Source organism: Erpetoichthys calabaricus, chromosome 2 (assembly GCF_900747795.2).
Source record: "Erpetoichthys calabaricus chromosome 2, fErpCal1.3, whole genome shotgun sequence".
Classification (NCBI taxonomy): Eukaryota; Metazoa; Chordata; class Cladistia; order Polypteriformes; family Polypteridae; genus Erpetoichthys; species Erpetoichthys calabaricus.
The window spans coordinates 201,298,052-201,311,038 of record NC_041395.2 but is presented as its reverse complement, the minus strand read 5'-3'; the positions used below and the strand labels follow the sequence as shown (position 1 = coordinate 201,311,038).

The window sequence follows — 12,987 nt, the reverse complement described above, 5'->3', positions numbered from 1 at the left end:
TTTTTTTAAATCAAGAAACACAGTTTTGCCTGAGTTCTTTTTGCATAAATGGTGTATATCGCAACATATGTTTACAAGCCAACAGTATTCATGATATTCCGTTTTCATATAATAATGAAAGAGGACAACTGAACACTTACAAAATATTTTAAATTAAGATACAAACATGAAATTGCGGGTATTCTAATGGACCCTGTCAAATATCATTAACATTTCTTATAAGAATTAGAAAAACTACAGCTTCTCTATTTAATAGCTTTCCTTACCTTTTCCATGGCCCATCTAACAAATAATAAATACAAGTAAAAATCAAGTATGCATCCCCTCAGAAACAAAGTGTAATGTTCTTTGGGGGATTCCTCTAACTTTTAAACTGATTTATGGGCAATGATACCTGGGCAGAGTGTATTTTATAAAGAGCTTTATCATATAACTCGGAAACCAGCTTTGATTAGACATTCTGTGGCAAATCGCGCGCTTAAGGTAATTGCTAACTTCTATTCCAGCTGGGTAATTACGACAATAAATTGTTTTAAACATCCTAAAGTACACATGCTCATATGGGGTGAACTTTTTTCCATCTCTTTATAGACATTCAGTCCAGACTTATGGTGCGTTGGTAAAGAATCTTACACTTTTAGTCTGAACTATGGAGTTAACGTGCGGAAGCTCAGACATCTGTAATTGTGTTTAAACACACATACCTTATCTCTTTCTTTTATTTAGTCAACGGCGAGTTAACTGAAACAGCCACTTGTTCTCAGATAATTCGGTATTACACCAACACCCAAACCTCTTTATTAAGTATATAACTTCCTTCTGGCATATGCTCACTTGCGCTTACTTTAAAGGAAAGCTATTATGGATATTATAAAAGGGCAATAATTGAATTAGTTAATGACACTCCAAAGCATATTATCTGAATTCATTATAATAAATGAAAGGTCAAACAGTTAAATTAATGAGAGGATATTTATACTTTCCAATAATATGTCTATGTTCCTATTATCTGTACCACGGTAATATGTTATTGACTAAACATCTCCTCCGTTAATTTTTCATATTTTTTGTGATAAACAGATGTGAGTGCCTTAAAGCGCCTTAAAGCGCATTCCCGTGCGCTTGCAAAAAAAAAAAAAAAAAAAAAAAAAAAAAGGAACACTGTTGCATGTCACCAAAAAATATATATGTATATATAGTAATTGATTATTAGTCTGGAAGAAAAATTGCCCTCGCAAGCCTGACATAAGGGGGGCGCCTCCCTTTTGACGTCAGGAGAACAGTTTAAAAGCAGACTTTGGCGATCCCGTCTAGCAGAACTGACGCAGCGAACCTGTGTGGCACTCCAGAAACCCGTCCATTCGACTGAACCTCGGAGTGTCCAGTACAGAAGATGTTGTCCTGTCGTCTCCAATGCGCTCTGGCGCTCCTCTCCGTCGCCGTGGCTATCGGTAGCATTTCAGCAGCACCATCTGACCTGAGACTCCGGCAGCTTCTTCAAAGATCATTAGCTTCCTCGATGGGAAAGCAGGTAAGAAAATCAGCTTTTACGTTTGGATTCGACACTGAGACTTTGCCTTAAACATGCAACTTCTTGAAGAAGGTACGTTCTATTTTTTTTTTTAAAAAGTATATATTAACCGAAGGGCATGTAATGCCATCACCATCTTACATGCTTTAGAGATATTACGCATGTGTCCAAATCATTATCCATTACACTTATCACCAGAAAAATACGTAATTTCATCACATAGCTCCGCTGTAATTAACTTGTGCACCGCATCAAGTTTAAAAACATCTGTCATAAATTCCACGGCTAAATTGTCAAGTTTTTCTTCAGAGAATTTTTCGTCCATAAAGGAACTATCCAAGGTCCTGAAATCTAACTTCTCATTGCCAAAGTTGCAATTGCCGGTCGAACCAACACGCATTGAATAATCACTGTGAGTGTTTTCAAAAAGCTTGCGGTGAACACAGTTGCGCTAATCCGCTATGACTGACGGGATTCGGGTTCCACTGTGAACAGTTTAGTTTGCATGCGAAGATTTTCTCTGTTTCTTCGTAAATTCTAAACACATGCGTCTTATAGTTTTTTGGTTCATTTCAAGACTGTCCAGAGTCGGTTCCTTCTGTGTGCCCTTTGGTAGCACAGCGATAAAGGATTCGTCTTATAAAGAACTAGTGAAAAAAAAGTGCAAAAATGTTTAAAGTGAAGAGGTTACCGAGAAGAAAGTGGCAGGTTTAACTCAGACGATACAGGTGTCAGTAAAAGCATAGTAATAATAGCAATACTAGTAATAGAAGTAAAAAAGTAATTGAAGTAAAAAAAAAGCAATAATAATTAGAAGCAACCGCATAATTTTTCATTCTAGATTATACCTACCTTTTTATCTGTAGTTAATATGCTAAAATACTTTGCTATTTTTCTATAACCGAGCGAAGGGTTCCCCTGTGACTTCATCCTATTCTGAATTTGCTAGAGGTGTGCATCACCTACCACAATCCCCCTCATTATTTATATTATTACAATAAGAGCCCGACAGCATATACACACATATTTTGTCAAATTCACTCTTTCCTTTCTGAACAAAGCAATTTTAGCATTGTCACTTATGATATTTTTTTAAAGTGCAATTCAATAGCAGGTTTTACCTAAACTGGTAATGTTTTTGCAAATGGCATTTTGTTTTCCTTCACGGACAACTTTGGTTTAACTAAGCGAATTTCCAAGACACACGCGTGTCTGCTGTTCTTTCACCCAGTGAGGACGCGGCCACAGGGAATACTTGCAAATGAAAGATTGCTTAACTGAAGCCTGCAAACTTCTTTTGGGAAACCTTCACATCCTGCTAACTGGGGGACCCCGAGCACCCCGACCTTCCCACTGAAATGCCGTTGTTTATTTTGTTGCAGATGTGTTAGAATGTAACAGTAAATTAACGAAAAAGTAAATTAACACTTTAGATCGTCGCCAAACTGAGATGTGGTTGGGGGTTTGGGGAATGGAGAGGGAGTCGATGCTAATTCAACTCAGTAACAGAATAGACTCAAGTCGGGCAAGTACAGAGTCGCTAATCCACATGACAGAGGGTGCCTGGTTTGTAGAAGAAATCAAACCAGAAATCACAAGAAATAACTTGTACTTTAACGCATGGACAACAAAATGACAGATCATGAAGATATCCACACAGACTGCATGCCAGAGGGAAGCGATCTAGTTGACGTTTAAAGTTATGCAAAAATTATTTTATGAATCCTGGTAAAATTTTTCTTGTTCATGGAACAAGTGTCCTTAAGACATAATAATGGATAACCGAAGAAATGTTTAGAACAGGTACTCGGCAGCAAAACCTTTTCCATTTTAATTTCTATTTTAATTCATGTTGTTCGGTCACTTAGATTTTTCTTATCCCAAAAGATACATGTTTGAACACCGGATACATGTATTCCTTTATTTTCATTAATTTTCACAATCAGCACATTCCATCACCCGGTCGTATGAATGGAACTAACTCTAAATGAGTGGCCTGTCCAGTTCTGTGCGACCGAGCTCCTCAGCAATAATTCACAGTGTTCCGTCAGTCTAACCCAAAAATCTCTACGTTGCGGATTAAAATAAAATCTAGCACGACACTTTTTAAACCGTATGCTGCCCCCACATATTTACCAGTCTGGAATTCGAATAATAATCTCGAAGCTGTGAGGAAGCTACAGATATGTACTGCGACATCGTACCATACGCTAAGAAACGTCAAACGTCAATATTTCAAGTCTAAATAGCGTAGAATCGCCAAATAAGTGTTCTAATTGTCTCATTTTCTCCAGTGCCATTTACTAGTGCAGAACTCTGAGCTTGGCTTCACGGTCTTCGCGAAGTTCACGAGATTCAAGCCTCGTGTCCTGCAGGCAGCTCTTCTGCTTCTCAATGCCATGTGAGATTTCATTTCAACCGAGTCCTACCGTTATTCTCTGTTTTCTCCTTTCTTTGTCACGACAGGAGCTCACGAAGTACTCGCTGGCCGAGCTACTGGCCGAGCTCGCGCAGGCTGAGAACGAGGCTCTGGAACCCGACGACATGTCGCGAGCTGCCGAGCAGGACGAGGCCCGTCTGGAACTGGAGCGCGCTACTGGCGTGAACCCGGCACTCGCGCCCCGGGAACGCAAAGCGGGCTGCAAGAACTTCTTCTGGAAAACCTTCACGTCCTGCTAACTGGAAGTCACCGAGCACCCCGACCCGCCCACTGAAATTTCGTTGTTTATTTTATAAAAAAGAATGTTCTTTTCACGTCTTATTTCAGAAATCCAGCTGCAGACTGTAAATATAGGAAACACAGACACTGATGACTTGAAAAGACGGAAGGGTATCAGAAGAACTCTAATTCACTAATATATGAAATCTGCTTTGAATTGTGGTCCATGTATAGGTATTGAAGATATGCATTATCCAATTCTGACAGATACACTATTTTTAATTGTTTCAATAAAAATATTTCAGACTCCAGTGTGAAGTTTAATGTGGGAATTCCGTCGCAGTAAAAAATTATTGTTTTTTGTTGGTTAGCTGAGATCAATTAATGAAAAGAAAGAGAGAAATTACGATTACAAAATTTTAACAATTAATTAGACTGAGCCATTCCAGTGGTGAAGACACCTAAATTAACAATAACAGATAAGACAAAGGGTGTGTGTTTTTTTTATTTTATACTTGGGAGGTGCTTCATTTCTCCATGTATGGACTACAAAATGAAGAGATTTCAAGAACTGATTGGTTTTGTTTGGTGAACCCCAAAAGCTCCTTACTTTACTTTATCCTTTTTAGATCAATCTATTAATTAATTGATTAATCAATCAACCAAACAATCAATCAATCAGTCATTAAGTATTAAACCAAGAACAAATGTCCTCATATTTTGTGCATGTCCCCTTATTCTTCTAGCTTCTTCATAATGTGCAGCAGTATGGAATATGGTGATATACATGTGAACATACCTTGATATGACTCTGATATCATCCATCATGACGGCTGTCTGCCAAAATCAGTGACCAAACTATCCTTTCTCATTCTTTCCAACTTTTAAAAACAATAAAACTATGTTCATAGTAATCACCACTTATGAAAGAATTTCTCAAAAGCAAAATGCAAGGTTATATTTAAAGGAGGTGATACAAGACATGACATACAAAGACTTCCAGAACTGGAGTGTACAGACACAGTAGGTATGACCCTAAATGGCCAAACTGGTTGATGGAGGATATGGACAGCATGCCTCATCAAGCATGAACCTTGGCTTTGACTTCTACCATACATACCTTCTGTAAGAATGCTTCATTATTCCCTCTCATTCACAAGAGTTTCCTCCTTCATCCAAAGACATGCTTATGTCACTTTTTATCTGTCCAAGTCAAAAAGCATGAATATGGTGAAGTTTCCCTGTGCAAGACTTTGCTATCCTATCCAGAGTGAATTCTTGCCTTGCACCAGTTTCTGCTTAATGGGTTGGGGATTTGTGAAGTCATAAAAAAAGTCTTGTCAATGAATGGAATAAATGGTAAGTTGCCACTCATAGTGTTTTGCCACCATACTAGAACAAAAGCACAGTGAGTGTGTATTGGGATTAATAAAGTATCTATCTATCTATCTATCTATCTATCTATCTATCTATCTATCTATCTATCTATCTATCTATCTATCTATCTATCTATCTATCTATCTATCTATCTATCTATCTATCTATCTATAAAAATACAGTATATACCTAAACAACATAAAGAGTTCAAATAACTTTTTTTTTAAAAAATTGCATCTTTTGCACACTAATGCTTTACTGTAAATGGAAAGAGGGACCAGAAGAGATGTGTTAATGCTGGCTTTCTGTTTACCAAGCTCTGTAATGGACGTCAACTCAATGTGGAATCGCTGCTGCTCAACCACCAACAAATTCAGTCCTTCTTTTGGAAACCTAAAGAAATGGTTGAGTACAGAGAGTGACAAAGCTTGTGTTAGTGAAGGATATATACAATATGATGATTGGTCACCTTTTTAACCTTCTCTGTGTTTAAAATGCTCAAAACAGAATTCAAAGAAATAGAAAGAGGGCTAAATAACTGGAGCTTCTTCTCTGTGGATTAAGTGCTTTTATTTGCTCCTTGGGGAAGGTCACAGTGTCTGATGTGCAGAGCTGCCTTGTCACCAGGCTCTTAACCAGAGGCTCGTTCTGCGTTTAATTGTAAACTTCATGTTTGCCTATAAAGCACCCCCTCCACAATTCTATAAATACCTTACAGCGTGGGCTGTGTTTTATTTATTTATTTATATATTTATTTAGGAAGTGTGGAAATCTGCATATTGTTATAAAGAATCTAAAGTAAAAATAATGGCACACAAAGTCATTTAATTTTGGAAATGTGCCTTATGAGTTCAGCTTAAACAAATCTTAAAATCTACATACTGTATTATACATCAGTGCAAGTTTGCTGCTTTTTAAGAACTTCTTAGAAATAAGAAAAGAGACAGAACATTCTTGAGTAGAACATACGTCATCACATACGGCTGAGTAATTTTAAATCCATGCTAAAAAAGGAAAGCGACTAACAAATAAGTTTTAAGTTTTAAAGCAAATTAAAGCCATCAATAAATATCTTTCCCAGTTAAAGTAACAATTTTATTTTTATAATATATATTACTTTTACAATGTACAGTTCAAAATGATGAAAAAACAGCAAAAGCATCAATTAGTAAAGTAAAAATAAAAAAAGGCTCAAATATACAACACTTGTGGAAAAATAACTATCACACAGTATATCACTGTCATAAGGCTTAAAGAAAATCCCAACAAGGTGTTAATGCCAGATCAAATGAAACCTCTGTGAGCCCTTGGCTCGTCTCTGACTTAAGTCTTTACTCACTAAGGTAACTTTACTTCAGTAGTACAGATAAGGCAGCCTGCTTGTTGTCATCAGAGCGGAAAGTCGTACATTAAGCAAGGTAAGGCCTATACATTCTTCAAGCTGTGCAAATGATTGTAGAGTTAGTTTTAACTTAATTAGAAGACAATAAAGGATTTTAAGAAGAAGACTTACAGTTATATCCATAAGTACTTAGATAGTGACACAATTTTCATAATTTAGGCTCTGTACATTACCACAATGGATTTGAAATGAAGAAATAACTACATGATTGAAGTGTAGACTTTCAGCATTAATTCAACGGGTTTAACAGAAATATCATATGGGCCATTTAGGAATGACAGCCATTTTTATACATGGTACCCCATTTTCAGGGACTCAAAAGTATTTGGACAATTGACTGACAAGCTGTTCAATAGCCAGGTGTGAGCAGGTCCCTCATTATTTCATTGACAATTAAGCAGGTAGAAGATCTGCAACTGTGGAACTTGCATTTTGAAGTTGTCATTGTGTACTGTCAATATGAGGTCCAAAGAGCTGTCTATGCAAATAAAAAACAGGCCATCATTAGGCTCAGAAAACAAAACAAACCAATTGGTGAGATAGCAGAAACACCAGGATTGGTTAAATCTGGTACATTCTTAAAGAGAAGGAATATACTGGTGAGCTCAGCAACACCAAAAGGCCTGAAGAATCATGGAAGACAACTGTGCTGGATGATCCCAGAATTCTGTCCTTGGTGAAGAGAAACCAATACCTGACATTTAGCCAAACCAAGAACGTTCTCTGGGAGGTAGGCCTATGATTGTCAAAGTTTACAATCAAGAGAAACTTCACAAAAGTAAAGACAGAGGGTTTAACACAAGGTGCAAACCACTGATACTCCAGCATATGAAGGACAGACTTTGCCAGAAAATATTTAAAAGAAACAGTCCAGTTTTGGAACAGTTTTCTTTGGATAAATGAAATTAAGATCAATATGTATCAGAATGATGGATAAGGAAAAGGAAAAGGAAAAAAGAAGGAACGGCTCATGATCTGTAGTATACCACATCATCTGTAAAACATGATGGAGGTAGAGTTGGGTCACTGGTGTTTACTAATGATATGACTACCGGCAAAAGTTGCAGGATGATTTCTGAAGTGTACATAACTATACTGTCTGCTCAGATTCAGACAAATGTTGCAAAACTTATAGGATGACACTCTACAGTACAGAGCGAAAATGAGCCAAGACATACTGTGAAAGCAAATCAAGTCCTTCTCAAGGCAAAGAAATGGAATATTCTTCAACTGACCTTAACCCAACTGGACATGCATTTCACTTCCTGAAGACAAAAATGAAAGCAGAAAGTCTCACAACCATGCAGCACCTGAAGACAGCTGCAGTAAAGGCCTGGACAAGCATCAGTAGGGTGGAAACCCAGCACTTGGAGAAGGCAATGGGTTCCAGACTTTAGGCAGTCATTGATTGCAAAGGATTTTCAATCAAATATTGAAAATGAGCATTATATTCATGATTATGTTAGCTTGTCCAAATACTTTTGAGCCCTCGAAAATGTTGGACCTTGTATAAAAATGGCTGTCTTTTCTAAATGGCTTATACAATGTTTTTGTTAAAAGACAAATTAAAACTGCAAGTCTACACTTCAATCACATCTTGATTGCTTCATTTCAAATCCATTGTGGTGACGAACAGAGCCAAAATTAAGAAGATTGTGTCACTGTCCAAATACGTATGGACCTAACTGTATACAATCAAAGGTGATAATGTGCCTCATAGATACTGGTTAAAAATCCAATTTGCATTCAGAGTTGTCAGAGTAGGCATTAGCTCCCCATGAAACTGGGCAAATAATTGTGTAGATGGTTATGCGGTCATAATCTTATTATAATCCAATCTATTCTGAACACCATGCACACATGCACCATTTTTATGAGCTTATCCATTCCGAGGATGCTGTGTGTTAAAGCTGAGTCCAGCTGCAAGATGAGCAAATGATAACTATCCTAGGTGCAAAGTTTGAGTCAATACAGCCCTTGTCACACATGTGTGCTTAGGGGTCAGCCAAAGAGTCCAATTCAGGGTGTTAAAATGGTAGAAAAAGATTTGGTGATGACTATTAATGCCTTTTCTCTTCTTCCTGCAGACCTACAGAAGAATAACACATTTCTTCCTTTACTTCCATCCTATCCTGCTGACCTCACTTCTGTCCTGTCCTGATGACCTCACTTACAATTTCCTGCCGCCTCAATATAAAAACCCTCCATTAACTCATCTTTATTGTCTTTTGTTATTTTACAGTTTCAAAGACCGGTTTCAGTCTTTACAGATTACTCGACTGCTACAGATATATGGGGAGGATCCCTAATTCATTTTGTGTCTCCATTTTTCTTATTACACCCTATACATACACACACTGGGTAACTTAAATATGCCAACTCATCTGAGTTCATGTCTTTGGATAGTGGAATAAAACCAAAGTTGTTGGTCACAAAGAAAACATTCAAGGTCCACAGAGAAGACACTTCTGCTTGAATTTAACCCAAAGTGGACACTTTACAAGCAGTGCCACATAGTTGCCTTATCCTGCATATCCTTGACTTAAGCACCAAGCCTATCTGTGGCTTGGCTGTGACTGACATATACAGTACAGATGTCCTATTTCCACTTGTGAGATGTCACTAATCAAGCTTCATGTTTTCATTCTTTGTAGTTTCCTATTAAAAGCGCTGTCTTCACATCACTTGAAAGTGAACTACCTACCACCTACTCGCTGTCATCCAAATGAGACACCCAGTTCTTCATTCTTCCACCTTCTTTGACTGCAAAATTTTAAAAGAAAATAAAAATACCATATTATCAAGTAAATGACTTGGGGCTTGATGATGTAAGAGGTATTTTATTTTTCTATCTTAAATGCAAGAGAAAGGTTAAAAGAAGACAAAACCGCAAACACTTAGGATCAATTGAGCTGTACTTAAAAATGGAATTAGCAGAAGAAGGATCTAGCTTGTGGTCTAAATCCACTTCATCTCCCCTAAATATGTATAGTTTTCTAGACTGTACATGCACTAAGCTGGCACAATATTTGTGATTATCAGATCAACCAGTAAGGCAAAAGTGGATCCTTACCTTAAAATTCAATTGAAAGGTACAGGCAACCTGCAATGTTCAAAGACAGTTTCCCCACTTACAGCCATCTCAGGGTTTTGACGGACATTCCCTTGGTGGTCCGGGTACTCTCACAAAAGTTTAGGATTATGAATTATGCTTGTTTCAGGCACTTGGGGGTTGGAACTTAAAAATATGCAAAACCGTATTTTAAGAGGTTTTGTGACTGCAGTGGGAAGCATTAGTTTTATGAAATAAAGAAATGAGACGATGGTATGGAAGAAATAAAAATGCAAGCCAGAGTCATTACCTGGGAGACTATGATCAAATAGGATGTGAACCTAAAGATCTGGTCAAAAAAACGATGGGGAAAAGTTTGAAAACCAACACAAAAGACATGTAACCAGAGCCAAAATGCTAAATAATAATTGTAGTTTAAGAGCATAAAAAATGCAACCAGAGAAGTCAAAGTTGATTATAAAAAATAACCATTAAGGTTTTTCATAGCAATCCAATTCTGGACAATCAAGAAGTGTATGACACCAACCTTTATACTACGGCAGTAATGCATTCATATGTTGCACACTCCTGGTTATTCTGCTTAGTAATGACACAACAATCTTCAATGAAATGTTCCCAAAATGGTAGCACTTATAAGAAAAACAAAATTGCAATGAGGAAGATTGTAATTTGCTTTCAACAATGTGAAAAAACACTCAAGCAAAAAATAAATATAACCAATATATTCTGTGGTCTTCAAAATCACCTAAGAGATGCTCAAATAAATTTTAAAGGCAAAGAGTCACTTGGAAAAAAATAAAATCACAAGTTTGATAATGACAAAAGAACTTCTCATTTCTAGTGTGGCATTTTACACAATGTGTCAATGGCTAGATTTTCTACTAATTTTTCATTGCGAATGGCTGCTTCAGTGACGGAGTATAACTTATAAAGAGAGTTTAATAAGTCGCCCTTTGGTGGTGTTCTTATTGAAATCTGTTATCAAGAATGGATTGTCTAAAATGGCCTAAAGGCTGTATAAACAGCTTTTGGTGTTATTTTATATGCAATACAGAAAGTGCTGGCAGAAATTGTCAATGTTTTCCGTCAGATAACGACAGTAATAATTTAAGATAATGCCATTTGCACTGTGGAACACCCCTGCCACTTCTCAGAATTAGATGAAGAGCTTTAAGCCTTCTTGCTTATTAATTTTTTTTTACTCCTGTTTGCAATGCACATATTTTTTTAAAATATAGTTGTTTTACTTCAGTTATTTAATTTAATTGTTATTTTGGTGACATTTTTTTCTGCTTTATTTTTCTCACGTTAATTAACAATCAGTGCCACGATTTTGGCATGTTTCCTTATAACTGGTCATTCTAGGCATGTGTAGTCAAAGTGTTCTCCGGCACGTGATTGCAGATAGTGCAGCAACTGACATCATCACAATAAAACTCTTTTAAACCTTTTCCGTGGTGTGCATGTTATTTTAGGTGTTGGATTCTCACTGCTAAAATCTGTATGTAAATCATGTTTTCTTTGAATAGGACTCTCTAGAGTTTAGTTTGGTTTGGACTCTTGCTATGAAATTTCAATGTTGAACTTTCCAGGGCTTTGCCTTGGTTATTAGTCTTAACCTGATTTTGACCTTTTGCCTGTTTGTTTGACTCTGATCTTTCTCTGCTCAAGAAAAAAACAATAAATCTCTTTAATTTTCTGACCCTTTCTTCACAACTTTCCTTGTGGTTTAAAGTCAGACCATAACATTTATGCATTTCATTAGCATTTATGAATTGAATTTATTTTTCATTTTCCAGCAAGGGGAAGGCACCATGTTAGAACTGGCTTTTGTGGTGTTCAATACTTAATTGTTTTACTTCCCTGTAATACAATAACAATGAGACTGTTATTTGCACTTACTCTCAAAAAGGTAAGCAGACTCATTATACATTCAATAGCTTCTATAGTTTGAATTTCACAACAAAAATACAACATAAACAATTCAATACAGTAATTAAAAAATTGAAAAGGACATTTTTCAGAAGTCCATAGGTATTGACTTCTAGATTATTGACTTCTAGGTTGCTGTTAGGCAAGATTCAGTAGCAAAGCAGAGGCTCGTGTATGACAGTTCCATTCTCAGGCCTGGGAGTCCAAAAGCAGCTTGCTGTTTTTCACGGACGATATCAATGTATTTATCTTGTTAAATAATGTTTTTTTACTCTTGTATTGTTTTTGTGACTTTTTACTAGCAGATAAAGACATATCAGAGTCTACCAATTTTATTTATGGCAGTCATTTTAATCTGATATGCTTTTGAATAACAACCACATGCGGGCTCAATATTATTGTCAATTTCTATGCAACTTATTCTTCTGGACTACTTTGCTAACAAAGACTACCACCTTCAATAGCTCAGGAAGCAACAAAAGGTCTTGTCAGAGGTTGGCAATGTCGGTCCTGGAGGGCCACAGTGGCTGTAGGTTTTTGTTCCAAACCAATTGCTTAATTAGAAACCAATTCTTTGCTAATATCGGACCTTATTTAATATTAATAGCTTGTTAGTCTGCAATGTTAGGTTCTTATATTGTAGATTTTTTTCCTGCCCAAGTATATCATCTAAATGATTTGAAGCATAAACAGATAGGTTTCAGTCTGTCACATTTTATTCTTAAGTGTTTTGTTAAACCAAAGAGTGCATGATGAATCTAAACAGGCGTAAACAGAAACAAGTTAGATGGAGAATTGCTGTCTCCTTTGTCATTTGCATCTTATTGCTGATAAGGAGCCATCAAGACACTGAACACAGCTTTTTAAGACTGAAATAAGCAATTAAGGGTGGGAAACCTTAACAAGCGAGACCACTAAAATGAAGCAGAAAAATGTCACTTGAGCAAAAAGTGTTTCATCTTTATATACAATCTTCATTTGGATATTGATCTTTGTTTGTCCGCGAATTGCTG

The 12,987-nt window shown here is 36.7% G+C and overlaps 1 protein-coding gene across 1 annotated transcript; it reads left to right on the top strand.

Annotated features, from left to right (window-relative positions):
- The first annotated feature begins 1,311 nt into the window (after positions 1-1,311).
- Positions 1,312-4,501, top strand: LOC114644253 (somatostatin-like). The gene is made up of 2 exons (XM_028792403.2): positions 1,312-1,531; positions 3,998-4,501. Exons 1-2 carry the CDS (start codon positions 1,394-1,396, stop codon positions 4,208-4,210), a joined length of 351 nt encoding a protein of 116 aa, XP_028648236.1. The 5' UTR covers positions 1,312-1,393; the 3' UTR covers positions 4,211-4,501.
- Positions 4,502-12,987: the final 8,486 nt, after the last annotated feature.